The 21135-nt window shown below is 38.6% G+C and overlaps 1 protein-coding gene across 1 annotated transcript in view; it reads right to left on the bottom strand.

The window, feature by feature from the left end:
• The window catches only part of pepd (peptidase D), a 138213-nt gene that overhangs the window by 64414 nt on the left and 52664 nt on the right, over nt 1–21135 (bottom strand). Inside the window, exons 6-8 of the mRNA XM_067419135.1 lie at nt 19096–19157; nt 17575–17619; nt 7959–8034 (exon numbers count right to left, since the gene is read on the bottom strand). Of these exons, the coding sequence (XP_067275236.1) occupies nt 7959–8034; nt 17575–17619; nt 19096–19157 (183 nt within the window). The remainder of the gene's footprint in view (nt 1–7958; nt 8035–17574; nt 17620–19095; nt 19158–21135) is intronic.

The raw sequence follows: 21135 nt of genomic DNA, 5'->3' as shown, positions 1-21135 counted from the left end.
TTATTGAACAACAACCATGTTCTCAATGAACACAAAAAACTCATTAATATCAAAGCAGAATATTTTTGGAAATTTTAGTTTTTAGTTTTAGCTATTTTAGGGGGATATCTGTGTGTGCAGGTGACTATTACTGTGCATAATTATTAGGCAACTTAACAAAAAACTAATTTATACCCATTTCAATTATTTATTTTTACCAGTGAAACCAATATAACATCTCAACATTCACAAATATACATTTCTGACATTCAAAAACCAAACAAAAACAAATCAGTGACCAATATAGCCACCTTTCTTTGCAAGGACACTCAAAAGCCTGCCATCCATGGATTCTGTCAGTGTTTGGATCTGTTCACCATCAACATTGCGTGCAGCAGCAACCACAGCCTCCCAGACACTGTTCAGAGAGGTGGACTGTTTTCCCTCCTTGTAAATCGCACATTTGATGATGGACCACAGGTTCTCAATGGGGTTCAGATCAGATGAACAAGGAGGCCATATCATTAGATTTTCTTCTTTTATACCCTTTCTTGCCAGCCACGCTGTGGAGTACTTGGACGCGTGTGATGGAGCATTGTCCTGCAGAAAATCATGTTTTTCTTGAAGGATGCAGACTTCTTCCTGTACCACTGCTTGAAGAAGGTGTCTTCCAGAAACTGGCAGTAGGACTGGGAGTTGAGCTTGACTCCATCCTCAACCCGAAAAGGCCCCACAAGCTCATCTTTGATGATACCAGCCCAAACCAGTACTCCACCTCCACCTTGCTGGCGTCTGAGTCGGACTGGAGCTCTCTGCCCTTTACCAATCCAGCCACGGGCCCATCCATCTGGCCCATCAAGACTCACTCTCATTTCATCAGTCCATAAAACCTTAGAAAAATCAGTCTTGAGATATTTCTTGGCCCAGTCTTGACGTTTCAGCTTGTGTGTCTTGTTCAGTGGTGGTCGACTTTCTGCCTTTCTTACCTTGGCCATGTCTCTGAGTATTGCACACCTTGTGCTTTTGGGCACTCCAGTGATGTTGCAGCTCTGAAATATGGCCAAACTGGTGGCAAGTGGCATCTTGGCAGCTGCACGCTTGACTTTTCTCAGGTCACGGGCAGTTATTTTGCGCCTTGGTTTTTCCACACGCTTCTTGCGACCCTGTTGACTATTTTGAATGAAACGCTCGATTGTTCGATGATCACGCTTCAGAAGCTTGGCTATTTTAAGACTGCTGCATCCCTCTGCAATATATCTCACTATTTTTGACTTTTCTGAGCCTGTCAAGTCCTTCTTTTGACCCATTTTGCCAAAGGAAAGGAAGTTGCCTAATAATTATGCACACCTGATATAGGGTGTTGATGTCATTAGACCACACCCCTTCTCATTACAGAGATGCACATCACCTAATATGCTTAATTGGTAGTAGGCTTTCCAGCCTATACAGCTTGGAGTAAGACAACATGCATAACGAGGATGATGTGGTCAAAATACTCATTTGCCTAATAATTCTGCACTCCCTGTATATTGCGTTACTCACATTTGTTATGATTTTCATTTGGTTAATTTTAGGATAATGTGTGAGGTAAAGAAAGTATGAATTTTGCGGGAGACGGGCGTGGTAAACAAACCATTGTTCACATGTTCATGGGTAAGTGACTGAGGTGGTGGATTACGAGATGAGATTTAATTCATTTCATTCCCCTGTTAGGTCTTAGTCACGCTTATCGTTGGTTTGTTGTGTTTGTTTATTATTTTTGTGCAGACTCCTGGGTTGAGTACACTGCCGTGGTTAGTGGATTGGGCAGATTTGCTCATTTTCACTACCAGCGGTATTTGAGTGTTTAAAGGCGCTCGGCTCTGGGGAGTTGCATGAATGTTAGGTTTAGGAAGATAGTGGGGTGGTATAGTTAGGAAGGGGAAATTATGAATGAACGCTCATCTGTAATAACCACATTTTTTGATACCTATGAATTTGTTTGAAATAGAGGTGCCGAGTTAGACATTTACAAAAAACGAAACCGGCTACACAGTCTAAAAAAAAACAAACAAAGTACATGCAGGTTGTCTTATAGCCAACCTTACAGTTCAGCAAAAGTAATATAAATCCGATCTTCAATTCCCGCGGTATATGCTCATTTAACGGAGTTCACATCAACGCAAAAGATTCCAGCATTTTATTCAGCAGCCCATTTCAAATTCAAAGATCGCAATATGAGAGAGAGCGACCTAAGCACTGGTAAGATCATTAGTCTCATTAATTTATATTGAAGATGATTGTGTTTAGTGTGACTTATTTTAAAGTTTCATTTACGGCCATTTCCGTTGGCTTACTTTACTCATTTGCAGCGATGTTGCAGCACCATCATATCTATCTGACTACAACATAACACACTCTCACCAGGGCCGTACCAAGGATTTTCTAAATACTGAGGTCCAAATATGAATTTTGGAGGGTTTGAAAAAAAAAAAAAAACATTTACCTCCTTAACATATGCATTTTAAGACATAAGAAAATCAAAGAATCAGCTAACTGTAGCTTTAAAACCATGTCAGTGTGCAGTATAAATTATTTTAAGAAGACAACAGATTTTTATAAATGAGAATCTGGTTAAATGTTGCAAAAAATTTAGACTCCAAATTAGAAAATTTGTTTTGTTGTTAAATTGAGCCAAAGACGACATATGTGACTCCGTCTTTGAAAACCTAGCTAAAGTAAATTTTTGTGATTTACATTATGTAAAGAACATTATTTGAACATATAACCTTGATATATTTAATGTTGAATGAGTAAGATCATGTCAAAGATAGAAATCAATGTGAAAATATAACCAATGAGTGAAATCAAGATGTGATGCTCCTAATCTCAATATTAGATGATGAGACTTTAGGCTGGATTTCACAGACAAGTTTCTATTCTGAGCACAGTGGGCTACCTGCTCTTTCTGTCTCATCGCCATCATCTTCTCTCTTTCTTTCCCCCCAGACTCCTTCTCTTGCCCTGTATCTTTTCTCTTTTCAAAGCTGAGCTTTGTTTGAAGCAGTCTTTTCATTTTCGTCTGTATCGGTAAAAACAAAGTTGTAAATGTAAATTTACTGAAGGCTTCCAAGAAAACCAGGTCAAGAAAACGTTATTAGTTTGCATCCCTGATTATTAAGCGCTCTCGCGGTGTTGTGATGTCAAACATCAGTCGTTGTTCGAAGCGCCGGTTGGTGGTTGTGGCATTTGTCCCGCCTCTCCTCCACTGTGATTGGACATTGATGTTCACCCCCAATTTTTTTTTTTTTTTTCACCCAAAGTTGAACTGTGGACGCTCAACGCGTAAAAATGGACAAAACCCGCCAGCTGTTGGCACTATTGAAAAGTGCGGCGCATCTATTGGAAACAATTGAAAACATACGCCGGGCGAGGCGAGAACACCTGTTTGTACACGCCGCCTTAATAGGCTATTTTTTTGCAACGTCTATTATGTAACGTTACACCTCGGAGAATTACCGAGGTCCGGACCTCGGGGACCTCAATGGTGGGTACGGCCCTGGCTCTCACACATTTATTTTTTAATTATTTGCCAGGAGTAAAATTTACACATGTGGTTTAAACAACCAGATACATTTACATTTGTCTGGTTTCGTCTGAAATGCTTTCATGCACCTTCTGAATTGGTTTGTTTGAGTGATCGGAATTAAATACGTCTCGAAAGACTCTCGGAAGGCATTTAGGCCTACTCCTGGTCATAACGCAATCAGATAGACACCTGGTCAGAGAAAATGAATGAAGGAACCAGTTGTAAAAAGGCCATAACTCTAGCAGCTGCACTGAAGAGACGGACTCTTTAAAGGGGGGGTGAAACACTCAGTTTCAGTCAGTGTCATGTCAATCTTGAGTACCTATAGAGTAGCATTGCATCCTGCATATCTCCGAAAAGTCTTTATTTTTTTTATAATTATATAAGAAAGATGCGCTGTTCCGAGTCTTTCCGAAAAAAGCCGAGCGGGTGGGGGCGTGTCGTGTGAGCGGAGCTAAATAATGACGTGCAGCAGCGCTGCTGCTATTGTGTTGAGTTGAGTCGAGTGCGTCGTAAAGCTGTCATCCCTAACAGCGGGAAAAAAACTTTATTCAAAATAAAAATATGGCTTTTAATCAGATACAGCCATACATCTATGATCCGGAATCAGACCCAGAGGCTGCAGTTGAACAGGAGCAGCAGCAAAAACGACTAGAGCAGGACGTCTCTATGTGGTACAAGTTATACACTAACTATATAATATGCTTAGCGGCTTGTGTTATTTACATATTTATACTTGAATTATATCGTCGTATTTTTGTCTTTGAAGGTGTACATGTGGGAAGTGCAGTTGTGCACGTGTGTGTGTTTGTGTTTACGCGTGGTTTGTGTAGACAGTAAGCGGACCGGTTTTGCACGGCAGGCTAAGTTAGTGTTTACATAGAAAGACACGGAATAGTAGCGCATTTGAATGAAGAAGCGCGCTTATTTAGTTCAACATATTTCCCCACTCTTTGTGTATTGTTGTTTGGAGTGCTTTTACAATACACAAACATAAAGTTACACATATAGTGGCCAGCTAAACAAATGTACACGCACTACACATCGCATGCTCCATTGATCAATTTCTATATATAGTAATATATATAGTAACTATACGTGATCATGTTTGGGCTACTTGATGAGCATAGACACAGACATTTGAAGCAGTCTCACTCACCGCCCGCGGTTCTAACGTTGGGACTGCTCCATCATTCAGCATTAGGCGATTGGAAAATCCGGCGTCGAGCTGGGCCATGTTTATGAAACAGTCGGCACCGAAATGCAGCGAACAGATATAAACATTCGCGCAACTCAGTTGCTTATCCAGAAAAGCAAATTACATCCACTGTTGCCTTACCGCGGGGTTTTGGGGGAATCTGTGCAGGACTGTCTTGGTCTGGCAACCAAAAACGCACTTTTTGATGTCATTGTTAATTGTGCACATCACCTGTGCAGCGCAGCCTACGAGCGCTTTGATGGGCGTAGCCTGTTGCTTTCGCTCTCTCTCTCTCTCTCGCTCTTCCGGTAGAATTGTCCGTAAGGCCCATACAAGGAAATTCCGCCCCCATTAACGTCAAAGGGGACGCATGATCTCAAAAAACTTGCCGAAACTTATGACTAACCGGAAGTAGTATTTTTGACAAAGAAATACTCCCATCAAACGTCCACCTTAACTTTTGAAACTTTGTCCATGTTTAGTATGGGATTCCATGTCTTTAACAGTGTAAAAAGATCAGTATGCATGAAACAGCATTTCACCCCCCCTTTAAGCCTACGCGAGCCATGTCTTGACAGTGGCGTAAGCTATCATGGTCTCATGTTGTTTCCACCAGCGCAGAACATCTCATTGTTGCTTTTAACTATTAAAATAAATATAAAACGAAGGAGAAGCCTAAAAAAAGGGGCGTAAAAAAGTCGGGGTCGTCAGGCTCGGGCATAAATGCAGGGCTCTAGTCAGGATACATTGTTGACGTAACTGTTAAAAATGCACTTCCAATAAAGTGTGTTGCCAAAAACGGTTGTGATTTCTATGTTGAGGCGGCAGCGGTGTTGTCGGCAACTGCTGAATGTAACTAATAAAGTAACTTGTAATCTAACTTAGTTACTTTTAAAATCAAGTAATCTGTAAAGTAACTTAGTTACTTTTAAAGGAATAATCAGTAATCAGTAATCAAAATACTTTTTCAAAAAGTAACCCTGTGGCAACACTGGTTATGATATCAAATCTTATTCAAAATTAAGTGAGTTTCTGCTGAAAACATGAACAAATATCAGCCAATGGGGTCGAAAAATACACTTAGGCAGATATTTGTTCTTATAACATCTCATAACAAGTCATTTTGCTTCTCTAGTAAATGTATCTTGCTTTAAGAATGTGTAGGTTTATGTACTTTAAAACAAGACCCAAACACTGAATAAGAATTATTTTTATTTCTTTACAGTGTATAAAGCAATGCAGGGATTTGAGCTGAAATATCAACTGTTTAGCATTCAGGCATTGCCTTACAACTGTGAAGGATAAATGCAATGCTGGCCTAGATACTGATCAAACGAGGTTTCAGATTCTGGAAGCTGCACATCAAGAGTTTACTACACACTTTATAAAGGACTTTACTACTCACTGTAAAGTGCTTCCCAAAACATCAAAAGCATAAAGAGATCATAGAAGGCTTATGATGCTTTTGAGAAACATAGTCCCAGTCTTTCAGAGATATTCTCAACACTTACCACTGTCATCTCAAGTCCTCATAACTTTAGAAATAAAAAAGTTTGAATGCTTTTTTTAGCATGCATTTTAGTAGCCTGGATGCCAGCCGAACTTAGCCCCGTCCACAACATTTTTAGGTCGGGCGGTTCGGTCTGGCCTCGCTCCATAGAGGAGTAATTATCTCCGAACAGAAACTGACCAATGAGATCATCAGGGCGGGCTTTAGCTGATGACGGACAGATGATCAACAGAAACTGACCAATGAGATCATCAGGGCGGGCTTTAGACGATGACGGACAGATGATCAACAGAAACTGACCAATGAGATCATCAGGGCGGGCTCTAGACGATGACGGACAGATGATCAACAGAAACTGACCAATGAGATCATCAGGGCGGGCTTTAGCCGATGACGGACAGATGATCAACAGAAACTGACCAATGAGATCATCAGGGCGGGCTTTAGCCGATGACGGACAGATGATCAACAGAAACTGACCAATGAGATCATCAGGGCAGGCTTTAGACGATGACGGACAGATGATCAACAGAAACTGACCAATGAGATCATCAGGGCGGGCTTTAGCCGATGACGGACAGATGATCAACAGAAACTGATCAATGAGATCATCAGGGCGGGCTTTAGCCGATGACGGACAGATGATCAACAGAAACTGACCAATGAGATCATCAGGGCGGGCTTTAGCCGATGACGGACAGATGATCAACAGAAACTGACCAATGAGATCATTAGGGCGGGCTTTAGCCAATGACGGACAGATGATCAACAGAAACTGACCAATGAGATCATCAGGGCGGGCTTTAGCCGATGACGGACAGATGATCAACAGAAACTGACCAATGAGATCATCAGGGCGGGCTTTAGACGATGACGGACAGATGATCAACAGGACCGTAATCATCTCGTCATCAAAGGGGCTTGGATTATATTTGTTTGAATCCTAAACGGAGAGCTTGTTCGTATCTGCATCACCTTCACTATTTCTCTCAGAAATGATGATCATGTTGGGTCAGTACTCTGTGTATCATTAAATTATGTTATTTTTTTACAACACCGGCTAAGATCGTTTACTCCAGCGCGCGTGCAGACAGGGTTGCCAAGTTTTTACAACAAAACCCGCCAACTACTAGCCCTAAACAATAGCTTCACGGGGGGTTCTCCGGTGGAAAAATGGCGTTTGGGGGTAAAATGTGTGTTATTTTGGCAAGGTTGCTGCTAAAATTCGCACTCATGGGTCTATATATCACATAATAGTCGCTTCAACCCGCGGACATAGAAAACAACCCGCGGAAAAAAACGCGGACTTGGCAACACAGTGCAGTTGAGCTCTGTTGACATTTGACAATGCGTCGCTCCGCTGCTCTGATTGGTTCGGTCTGTCCAATCGAGGTCTTTCCTGGTTGGGTTGAAACACGCCCCATAATCACAGCCCAATGGAGCATCAGACTCATATTCTGACTAGAGCTGAGGATGACCACGGCAGGCTAGCATTTTAGGGCAATGGTTTTAAAATCTGCATGTAATGCTCAAAAACAACCTAACCCGTTAATAAAGCTGCATTAAGCTTCATGGCTGACACACACACACACACACACACACACACACACACACACACACACACACACACACACACACACACACACACACACACACACACACACACACACACACACACACACACACACACACACACGTTTTACCTCTTTGTGGGCTTCACTGGAGATGCGGTTGGTGTAGCGCAGAACTTCCAGCTCCATGTCAGTCTTAAGCAGACGACTACAGACACACAGAGACAGAGCTAATGTGAGTCGTCATGAAAATAATGATGAAAAATTATATACATATGAAGTTATAACATCTTATAAGCATGCCCAATACAGAGATTTGTACCATGAGTTCCAGCAAAACATGAAGCTAGCACTTAAAAACTGTTGGAGAACTTTAAGACAATATAATACGAATGGAAAGACTTGTTCAGGTTTTGAAAGAAGTCTCTTCTGCTCACCAGAGGCTGCATTTATTTGATCAAAAATACAGTCAAAATCTAGAAACATTATTACAATGTAAAACAACCTTTTTCTATGTAAATATACAGGAAAATATAACTAATTCACGTCATCAAAGCTGCATTTATCTGATTAGTAATACAGTAAAAATCATGAATTATTATTACAATTTAAAATAGACTTTTTCATTCTGAATATATAGTAATATAAATTTTAAGTTCTGCATAATTATAAAAAATAAAATTTATTTCTGTGATCAAAGCTGCGTTTATATGATTACTAATACATTTTACATTTACATTTATGCATTTGGCATTTATCAAAAGCGACTTACAAAATGTATTCAAGGTACACTTTTTAATTTTTTTTACATGATTGTCAATTCTTGCTTTCCCTGGGAATCGAACCCATGACCTCGGCGTTGCTAGCGCCATGCTCTACTGGTCTAAATTACAATTTAAAATAGCCTTTTTCTATTGTGAATATGTTGTAAAATATAATTTATTAATGTGATCAAAGCTGCATTTATTTGATTAGTAATACAATAAAAATCACGAAATATTACAATTTAAAATAGCCTTTTTCTATGTGAATATATTGCAAAATATAATTTATTAATGTGATCAAAGCTGCATTTATTTAATTTGTAATACAGTAAAAATATTATTCACTATTAACTATGACTTTTGTCTCAATAAACTCCTAATTTACTGCTTATTAATAGTTAGTAAGGTAGTTTTTGTAGTATTTAAGTTTAGGTATTGGGTCGGATTAAGGGATGTAGAATAAGGTCATGCAGAATAAGGCATTAATATGTGCTTTATAAGTACTAATATGCTATTAATATTCATAATAATAAGCAACTAGTTAATAGTTAATACTAAAGTGGTACCAAACTATGAAATATTACAATACAAAATGTTTTCTATGTGAATATATAGCAAAGTGTAATTTATTCCTGTGATCAAAGCTGAATTTATCATCATTACTCCAGTCTTCAGAGTCACATGATCCTTCACTAATCATTCTCAGATGAGGGTCTGAGACACACATAATCAACACACATTTATGATTATTATCAGAGTTAAAACAGTCATATTTGTGTGGAAACAGTGATGCATTTTGCTTTTCAAGGATTCTTCAATGAACAGAAAGTTCATCAGAACAGCTATAATCTTTTGTAGCATTATAAAAAACATTTAACATCCCATTTGATCTGTTTTTTAAAGTGTCCTTGTTGAATAAAAGTATCAATTTCTTTAAAAACCCCGCTCTGATCTCAAACTTTTGAACGGTTTACATTCGATCAGAAAGTTTAATGAAGAACGAACGCCTCAATCCTAAACTTAACCGCATCCCAGCAGGACTGACGTCAGAGAAATCAGCACTTTGTCTCTCCTCGTGAGTTTTTTTTCTTCACCTCCACTGTCTATTCCTGTCGAGCGTCTTCGTTTGTGTCTTAATGATGCTGCCCGCATTACTGAAGCATCTTGACATCACCTCCTATGACTCAGTGTGAATGTGCCAACTTTCTAATAACACGTCTAAATATAACACTGCACACACACACACACACACACACACACACACACACACACACACACACACACACACACACACACAGCCGTAACCCATGGTTACAATCAGCGATGTGATTTCTATCCGCATCTCTATTCCAGAGCACTGAACGCTTAACACATGGATCATGGGATATCTTTCATCAGGAATTCTCCAGTAAATATGGGTTTGTTAAACAGTACGAGGATTTACGTGTTTCTGATTCAACAGCTCATGTTGTGTGTGCGCACGCCTTAAACAGTCAACATGAAATCAACACTGACACTGTTTTTTTAATGCATGTTCCTGATCTGTGAATAATTCATCAGTGGATGTTATTCGAAAGAAGAAGGAAAAAAAGTCTCGTCTGCTGACACTATCAATAGATAAATCGGTAACCGTTTATTTAAAGCCCTTATGTATAATGCATTATAAAAGTATTTCTATTGCATTAATTATGCCTTGTAATGCACCGTAATGGTCTCATGAATAGTTATAACCACAGTTATATTACATTTGAGTACTTATCTATTTATTGTCACACCTTTAGAAAGTATAAGACATTAAAACATTAAAACCAATTTCAGAATCTGCAATTATTAAAATGCTTTTTGACTTTGGTTACAATTATTTATGAATATATATATATATATATATATATATATATATATATATATATATATATATATATATATATAATGTTCATTATAAATACCTTTATAATGCATTTTACATGGGGGCTTTGAGTAAAGTTTTACTGATAAATCAAATAATTTATTAGCATTTAAAGTAAAAACAGTGAAATATTATTATAATTTAAAATAGCTGTTTTCTGTTTGAATATACAGTAAAGTGTAACTTATATCCTGTGATCAAAGATGCATTTTCAGCATCATTACTCCAGAGATCTGTCAGAAATCAATATCATATGCTGATATTATATGCAAAAAGTGTCTTTATGTAATCCAGCTTCATCTATCAATACCACAAATATATCACCACCTATATCAGCAAATAATGTTTGTTTTGGAGAGTAAAGGATATGTAAATGCATACGATTAAAAAAACATGGCTGAAACCAGCTTACACTGTAGAAAAAAAGGGTTGCTTTAATAATTTTTTTTATAAAAGTAAGTAAAAAATTTAAAATGAGTAGTGTTTGTGCAGCCTTAACCCTCATCCATCACACACACTCTGTATCAAATCAGTCCTTCATGAGTAAAAATGACCTGAAGCCCTACAATTATCCTTTTTTTTGGTCCAGAAAATATTATATTTCTTCTATTTTTTAATGCTCTTTGTTTTGGAGATTCTGTATTATTATTATTATTATTATTATTTCCCTTTAAATTGCTAGATTTTGTCAATAAATAATATAACTTAAGCACTTTCTTAAACCCAAATTCAAAATAGCTCACAATGTCATGCATAGCCCCTTTTTATTCAGCTCAGAATATCTAACACTGGGTGCCTTGTGGAAAAATTATAAGACATTTCATTACCTGTTGCTAATACATGGCCTTATAGCTCTACATGGAGGAAATGAGCTGTTCCACTGGGTCCTAAAGTCAGTCTCTCTTCAGCATGCAGTCAGATACACAGGTAGACTAAGGAGCAAATCTCCTGTGGCCTCTCTATTTAATCCAAGACGGAAGTTACTTAACCTTCAATTCATCGCTAGAGACAGGCTCCAGAAGGGAGTCAGAACTGTATCTCCTCCATGTTAAAATGCCCAACTCTACAGCACAAACAAACATGTTTACTGCCTGCTTTTGGTCTATATGACTTATTTTGCCCTTCATGACAACTGAGGGGGGGATTTTTTTATAACTCATCCGTTTGAATTATATTAAGCCTAAAGTTCTGCATAATTAAGGGCGTGGCCACTTGAGTGACAGGTGGATTGTCACTATGGTCGCGCTAGGTGGGCGTGTTTTCAGCAACTCAGCCCCGCCTCTTTGCCCGTTCTCAGCTATCCTGCAGTGGTTTGGAGTATTTTATGCGGAGTATTTGAGGTGGAGCTGAGTTGCTGAAACCACACTTGTCTAGCTCGACCATAGTGGCTATCCACATGTCACTCAAGTGGCCACGCCCATAATTATGCAGAACTTAAGGGCTTAACCCTTAAAGACCTAGAACATTTTTGGGGCGCCTGATGTGCCTCTACTTTTCTTTGTTTTTCTCACCCATTCTAGCAGTTAGCATCAAGTGCTATATATCATTTTAAACAGAAGAACCTGAAGTTTCCATCTAGCTCATTTGATGTCCCAATTTTACATTCATTTATTCTGAGAATGGATTAAATTCATATAATTTCAAGAAAAATGACAGCAAAAATGTGATGTTTTTACTGTGAACTCGCACAGAATTTCATGAAGTTTGGATTTTTTCCTTTAGAAAGTTAGACTTGGTTGTTTTACACTTCCAGATAAAATTTTGTCTACATGTAACAATCCCTCAGCAAGTTATAGCCCTTTATTATAACATTATTCTAGGCGTTTCTAGGTTTTTGAGTGAAAACGGGTGTATTTTATTTACTGACAGTGTGTAATAAAGTAATAAAGTAAACAGAAAGATTGTTATATAATAACAACACTGAAACAAACATTTTTCTTCAGAGAAATATATTATAATTTGAATATGAAAAACAAACGCAAACAATACATCAAGTTTTGAAATAAAATATATTGGGGCTACGTTTACATGTGGGCGGCTATTTTCATAAACGGACATTTCAACCTCTCTGCACATAATCTTCTCAAACACAAATTGAGGAAAATATAATAGTGAAAATTGTGTAAAACACAAACTACATACAAATAGAGAAATATACTGACTGTGTGCTGTGCTCTGTGAGAGAACGCATTTATTTCTGTTTGGTTTCATGCAGCAAATTCACACCCACTTTCACGTTCATTTTTCAGAGGAAGCGTGATTGGTGGTTCAAAAGACCAAACACTGTGTTTATTGGTTGAGCTGATGAAAGTTTCAACGAATCTTGGACACCCGTAAGACCTTCGTTCATCTTCAGAACACAAATGAAGATATTTTAGTGTAAAGCTATTGCGGTTCAGGCAATCTGAAAAGCGCGTTAAAAAAGGACGTTACCGTCGTGAATCAGGCTATGGTCAGGAGATCGTTCGTTTTGAACACTGGCTGGTTATGTACTTGCTTGAAAATTGATTTTGGATCATTTTTAAACAAAAATAATGTACGCACTGCAGCTTTAACATTTCAACTAATGTTAACATGTTATAGTAAACTGTTGCTGGGACTTCTTTCAAAAATATAAAACATTTTACCGACCCCAAACTTTTGAACGATATATATTAGTGTGTGTTCTGGGTGGAGGAATCATTCATGTATGGAGCACAAACACTGTGTGGTCATTTCTCTGTGTAACATATGACAAGTAATGCCGAGTTCACACTGCCTGATTTTAGCCTCGATTTTGACTCGCCGACAGGTTTTGCGAAATCACCGACAAATGCCCGAGATCGTAGGCAAATCGGTGCTCGTGCACGCGAGTGACAATCACGCAGTGTGAATGATCAAAGACGCGATCAGAGAGATTCGCAGACGTCCGCGAGATATTTGGCATATTTGGAGATAAATATCTGCACTGTAAAAAATGAGTTACCTGGTTGCCTTCATTTTGAGTTTGTTGAAATAAAAATTGTTTAGTTAATACAACGCACATTTTGGAGAATCGACAACCTTTATTCGAATATTATTAAAAGATTGTGTAAGCATATTGGGTGAGTGTGTGTGTTTTATTCGTGGAGATGCAGTGAAGCATCCAAAATTGTGCTATTTTCATGATTTAAAAATGTTTTATGTGGTTCAGATACAATAATATTTTGAGTTTCTATTTATTAAACCAATTTCCTTCATTGTTTCAACTCAAATTTTTAATTTCAATAAACTCAAAGTTTTAAGGCACCAGGTTACTTATTTTTTTAAGTTATACCAACAATATTTTTTTACAGTGTGGAGCTGCGATTGAAAGTCCTGCTGTGTGAAATGAGTTCGTAATCGGCGATGACCGACAGCCAATGAGAGCGAGACACAGGCCAGCGGGAGGTTCAGGGAGGAGTTATAGACAGAATATCAGTATTTTAAAGGGTTAGTTCACCCAAAAATGAAAATTACGTCATGAATTACTCTCCCTCATGTCGTTGGACACCCGTCAGACCTTCGTTCATCTCTAGAACACAAATGAAGATATTTTAGTGTAAAGCTGAGAAAGGCTTCAGATAGGCCTCCATTGGCATTCAGTCCATTCCTACTCACAAGACCCATAAAGGCCCTAAACACATCGACACACAGCCCATCTCACTACAGCGGCTGGACAATCATTTCACAATGCGGCGAGAATAGTTATTGTGCGCAAAATAACGATTTTATCCGCCGAGTTTTGCCGTGAACTCGACGCATGCGTGAGAATATGACGGAGATCCGCCGTTCATGACCCGGAAGAGGAGGAGCGAGACCGACACGGAAGACAATAACTTGGTGGATAAAGTCGTTATTTTGCGCACAATAACTATTCTCGCCGCATTGTGAAATGATTGTCCAGCCGCTGTAGTGAGATGGGCTGTGTGTCGATGTGTTTAGGGCCTTTATGGGTCTTGTGAGTGGGAATGGACTGAATGCCAATGGAGGCCTATCTGAAGCCTTCCTCAGCTTTACACTAAAATATCTTCATTTGTGTTCTGAAGATGAACGAAGGTCTGACGGGTGTCCAACCACATGAGGGAGAGTAATTCATGATGTAATTTTCATTTTTGGGTGAACTAACCCTTTAATATAATTCTAACGGATGAGCTATAAAAATGTCACCCCCTCACAGTTGTCATGAAGGGCAAAATAAGTCGTATAGACCAAAAGCACTTTTTGTACCAGGCTGTAAACAATGTAAGTTATTCTATTTTTTGATATTTTATCAGATAACATGTTAATCTGTCATCTATGCTCATGTTACTTCACCTATGGGGCATGTTGTCACATTTCACTTCCATTCTTTCGGGGTAAATCAAGAAAGAAGTACACACTGTATTAATGAAACAAAACCACATAACTGTACTAGATGACGTGTGTGCAATTAAAGGGTGGATTTACACAAACTGAGACGGTCAAAAAGCGTTAGGTTGTGTCCCGCTCTGCCTATCCCTCAATTGTAAGTCGCTTTGGATAAAAGCGTCTGCTAATGTAGCCATGTTGTTTTTAGTTGTTTCTTCATCTACTCTGTGTGCAGGTCTTTAATATCCGCAAAATGCTTCATCATGTAGATGGAAACGGCAAATTCTCTCTGGAAATCTTTGGGTAATAAGTGAAGCCGAGGAAGAGAAGGAAGCAACAAAGTTAGCAGGCGAGTGTAGGGAAACCGTAATGAGACGCTTTCCAGCGAGTAATAGAGAAGAAAACCTAATGCACACGATCGCGAGAGAAGCACGCAGACCATCACAGCGGCCTTACAGACCTGCCGAGAGGATGCAGAGAGAGCCGCCGCGATTGATGAAAAAGTGTTTGTGATGCTGTCATGAGAAAGAAGAGCTCTGAGTCGTGACGAGCCATTAGCAGGCCCACAGAATCTGCAAAAAAAAAAACTCAGCAGTTTCCCGCAGATTGTAATGTGAAACATACCCAATCGCGTGCGTGATTGTGAGGGTTAGTAGGCTGCGCTCATTGATGGGATTTTTTTTTAGTGAGAGAGTGATATTTTAAAGGGGTACTTCAGCGCTGGGAAGATGAATCTGTGTTTAAACTGGGTCATTAATGTAGTAGAAATGTGATTTTGGTGCTTTCTATACTGAGAAAAGACAGAAAATGTATTTTTATCTCATGGGGATGAAAGACTACAATTCCCAGAATGCTTCACTGCCCTGAGAGGCCATTCCCAAAGCCACCGCTACTGAACTCACTGGGTGCGTTTACATACACGTTCTTAAAGGGTTAGTTCACCCAAAAATGAGACTTCTGTCATTAACTGATCTCCCTAATGTCGTCACACACCTGTAAGACCTCCGTTCATCTTCACACACAGTTTAAGATATTTTATATTTAGTCTGAGAGCGTATGCAAGTGTATGCACACTATACTGTCCATGTCCAGAAAGGGAATAAAAACATCATCACAGTAGTCCATATGAGACATCAGTGGGTTAATTAGAGTCTCTTGAAGCATCCAAAATACATTTGGGTCCAAAAATAACAAAAACTACGACTTTATTCAGCATTGGCTTCTCTTCCGCGTTTGTGTTCAATCCTCAAATAAAGATTCAAACGGTTAATGAATCAGTGAATCGATCAATGATTCAGATCGCCAATGTCACTTGATTTCAGCAGTCGGGACAGGGAGTTTTTTGCCTCTTACCTGATTTCGCGCGGCATGTAAACGCATTAACCTGCTCTCTGTCGGCTTATTGGAGTGCGCATGTGTGATAGGTGACAAAAACACAAACTTAGAGCAGATTTAAACGCATCCAGACAGAGTGAGGGAGTGTTTTGCATGAAATAAGGACATATCACAAACACAGACTCTTTTAAGACCCAGAAAATTGTAAAGATGTGTTCTCATCTCATCTCAGTCAGCAGAAGTAGAAGAGGTTCAGTCTAAACGCTGGAACTGATGAGGGATAATATGAGCCGTGAATCTCCCGCTGACACGCTTTATTAACATAAAAACTGGCATAACATTTGAAAAACTCAGAGTCAGATACGGACATTATTATTTTTACAAATGACGCAAATTGACGATATTTGCTTCATCTGAGTAATTTTTCCAGAAATAAAATGCATAAATCTCAAACAATCTTTCAAATATACTCCAGGGTTTCTACTGACACAAAGCCATATGCTAATCGCTGAAGTAACCCTTTAAAAATGTCTAAAATAAAATTGACCACGGAGGAATTAAGGAAATGTCACTTGTCTACAAAAAAGTACTTTTTTTTATAGCTATTAAAAATTGTTAATTTATTTATTTCAGTAGGTATTTATTTATTTTGCTGTATTGTTGAATGATATGAAATAGTTTATTTGATGATTTGTCTACAATAAAACTGATAAATCAATATTTTCTCCATCTTTTAGTGGATATAGTCTTCAATAAGAGAGATCAAGCTTTGTTTAAAAATACATATTTGTATTTGTATTGTAAACCTTAAATCGAAGTTAAAAAGTGAATATTTAATATGTAATGCTTTCAGTTCCAATATTTTTAACAAATTAAAAACCATTCTGTGGATTTTTCAAAAAAATACGCGCAGAAACCACAAAATAAATCCCAGCGTTTCCGTGTGGCCCTGAGGCTCAAGCGCTTCATATGCCACTCGTTTTGTTTGAACATCATTTGAATTTTCCCTGACAGAAATTCCCATTCTATGAAGATGAATATAACGAAGTTCAATGTCTGAAGGCTTAACGATGCTCTTAATTAAACGAGCTGATCTTCCAAACACGAAACTTTTAAAAAGAGGCAATGACAATCAAAACACAAAGAGATGAAACAAAACAGCTTCAGCAGTAACGAAGCCCTCTGCTTTATCTTTTCATCAGTGATCAAACGTTTGCTAATTGGAGGAACCGGCAAACTTGCTTTGATTTTGTTAATTGGACTTTAGTAACGAGCGAGCGCAGGTTTCACGCTTTAGTTATTAAGACATCAATCGCGTTTTGGCTGCAGAACAAACGTCTAAACTGCGTGAAACTGTAAGTGTTAACGGGTCAAATGAGATATAAATGACACTCACCACTCCACGATCACAGGGTGAAGAAGGGAATTATTCACCGGAAACCTGCAGAAGAGAAGAAATAAAACAACACAAAACTATCAGGCTCTCTGCAGATTTTAATGAAGGTACATTTAAGACCGAGTTAAGACCAAGTAATGGAAATTTAAGGAATAAAACATGTTTTTGTACAGTCAATTATTGGCACCAGGCAGCATTATACCATGAAATGTTTGTTTATTGCTTATTAATTGTAATGGCAACGATCCCTTAAGCAATCCCCTTTGTGAGATCAATTCTTTATTAGGCTTACAATATAATATAATCATTATAGTCTATAATATAATATAAAAACTAACTGAAGTATTTAATGTGTTAGGCTATATCAGTTTAAAAATTAAAGTGGGGAATGTTGAGCCAGAAGGGCCGCTCTCTTTTGTATAAAAACCCCTAAAAAAACATGTACGGTAAATGTAAAAAGTAAGAAAATAGATCTAATAGCTAAATATGTTCAAGGGAAGATGTGAACTCTTTTATAGTTCTCTAAACATCCCTAAAACCCAAACCACAAACACACGTTTGTTTTTGTGACATATGGGGACATTCCATAGGCGTAATGGTTTTTATACTGTACAAACCGTATTTACTATCCCCTTACACTGCCCCTACCCCTAAACCTACACATCTCACACACACACACACACACACACACACACACACACACACACACACACACACACACACACACACACACACACACACACACACACACACACACACACAGGAAACATTCTGCATTTTTACTTTCTCATAAAAACTCCTCCTGTGTGATTTATAAGCCTTTTGTAAAGTGGGGCCATGGGTAATGTCCTCATATTTCACCCTCTCCTGTAATACCTGTGTCATACCCATGGCATTATACACATTTGTGTCCTCATATGTCACAAAAACATAGAAAGCTGAGAAAGGCTTCAGATAGGTTATTGTCTTCCGTGTCGGTCTCGCTCCTCCTCTTCCGGGTCATGAACGGCGGATCTGCGTCATATTCTCACGCATGCGTCGAGTTCACGTTAATAACTTGGCGGATAAAGTCGTTATTTAGATTGTGTGCACAATAACTATTCTCGCCGCTTTGTGAAATGATTGTCCAGCCGCTGTAGTGAGATGGGCTGTGTGTCGATGTGTTTAGGGCCTTTATGGGTCTTGTGAGTGGGAATGGACTGAATGCCAATGGAGGCCTATCTGAAGCCTTTCTCAGCTTTACACTAAAATATCTTCATTTGTGTTCTGAAGATGAACGAAGGTCTGACGGGTGTCCAACGACATGAGGGCGAGTAATTAATGATGCAATTTTCATTTTTGGGTGAACTAACCCTTTAAGGCTGCCTAATAAAAAGTGGGGCCCTAATCACTAATCTCTCAAAACATCTCTAATCATGAGTCTCTTCCAGCATCCGTCTTTTATCCGAGGACATGGAGGACATTCTACTTTCCCTGGAATGGGTTTCAGGAAGCGAACTCTGAATAATGGATGAAACTCACTGGCTGATGCCTTCAAAGGACGCCTCGCGACAGGTGCTGCCACTGTCAGTGTTCACTCCTCTCTACACACACACAGAGAGAGAGAGAGAGAGAGAGAGAGAGAGAGAGAGAGAGAGAGAGAAAGAGAGAGAGAGAGAGAGAGAGAGAGAGAGAGAGAGAGAGAGAGAGAGAGAGAGAGAGAGAGAGAGAGACATTAAACCTGCTGTCTGAACATCACAATTTCCTATAATTCCCAACAGAGGGAGACTTATGAAAACACAACCAGGTCACACTGCAGAAAATGCTCTTCTTACTTAGTATTTTTGTCTTGTTTTTAGTCAAAATATCAAAAAATTCTTACACTGTAAAAAATTTGTGGTGTTTTTTGTTGGTTTAACTTAAAAAAGTAAGTAACCTTTGGTTGCTAGGCAACGTGGGGGAGAGGACGCTGGCGTCGTCTGTTCGCCGCTTCTCCACCCACAACAAATCATGTTAATGTACTATTAGATTTACATTTTATTTTATTTCCTTATGTTTGTGACTAGTCTAACAGTCAGAGCTACAATTGGGACTGTTGCTGATTGCTGGCAGCCACTGAGAAGTCGTTGTTCGTCGTTTCGCCGTTTTCAACCGCTTCTCTAATGTTTACATTTGAATTGCTGCGGTTGGTTTCTGGTTTGGAGGACATTTTATGTTTCTCGCCGCGGGTGCTCACTGGTGGTCTCCCTTGGGCTTAAGCTGCATGGTGGCTGAAGTTTGCACCGGGCTAGCGTCATCCGGGCTCTCGTCGTCGGTGTCCGGCATGATGTTGGGATGTTCTGCTTCTCGGCTGCGCCGCTGTTCCGTCCTGCATTGCGACCGTGGAGCGACATCTGCGCCGGCCCCGGTGTGTCCACAGAAGTGCCCGGAGGAATGTTCTGCCTCCTGCATGGTGCTGCAGCGATCCCCATCGTTTGAATCATCATGAAGAAGACCCATCATCTGGTCTTCAGCTGTCGTGCCTCAGCGATGTCATCGGGACACTGCCACTGGGAGAAATCTGAAACATGGAGTGGACCACAGTGTGCTGCGGAGCTAACAGAGACTTCCACCATCAGCTGTTTTCTGTTCACCATCAGCTCTGTTTCTGTTCACCATCAGCTCTGTTTCTGTTCACCATCAGCTCTGTTTCTGTTCACCATCAGCTCTGTTTCTGTTCACCATCAGCTCTGTTTCTGTTCTGTTTTCTGTGTTGGTTGATTGTTTGTAGTATTCTATATTTTTACTTGTTATTCATTTTTTTGTTGTTATTCCCCCCCCCCCCTTTGTTGCACTTTGAGATTCTTCGGAATGAAAAGTGCATTATAAATAAAATCTATTATTATTATTATTATTAACCTGGTTGCCTTAAAATTTTGAGTTTATTGAAATTAAAAATTTGAGTTGATACAATGAAGGAAATTAGTTTAATAAATAGAAACTCAAAATATTTTTGAATCTGAACATGATAAATCATGAAAATAGCACAATTTGGCATGTTTCACTGTGTCATCAGAAATAACACACACACAATTACCCAATATGCTTACAAAAATCTTTTAATAATATTTTAATAAAGGCTGTCGACTCTCAAAAAATGTTCATTGTATTAACTCAAAATTTTAATTTCAATGAACTCAAAATTTTAAGGCAACCAGGTAACTTTTTTTCTAAATATTTTTTTACAGTGTACATTAAGAAACATTTACTAGACAAGTAAAATATGATTGTCTTGTTTTGGAAAAATTACTCAAATTTAAGAGTTTTTGCTTAAAAGAAACAAAATAATCTGCCAATGATATAGATAATAAATAATCTTGTTTTCTGTTTGAATTAAGATTATTTTTCTCACCACATTGGCAGATTATTTATCTTATTTTAAGCAAAAACTCTCTTCATTATGAGTTATTTTTCCCAAACCAAGACAATTACTTTTGCTTGTTTAGTTAATACTTCTTGTTTTAAGAAATTTTTTTAGATATTTGGACTAGAAACAAGACAAAAATACTAAGTAAGAAAAGCATATTTTGCAGTGCTACAAAT

This window comes from Pseudorasbora parva, chromosome 16 (genome assembly GCF_024679245.1).
Source record: "Pseudorasbora parva isolate DD20220531a chromosome 16, ASM2467924v1, whole genome shotgun sequence".
In the NCBI taxonomy this organism is placed as follows: Eukaryota; Metazoa; Chordata; class Actinopteri; order Cypriniformes; family Gobionidae; genus Pseudorasbora; species Pseudorasbora parva.
Note: the sequence above shows the minus strand (reverse complement) of the source record. Positions and strands in the feature narration are given on the sequence as shown.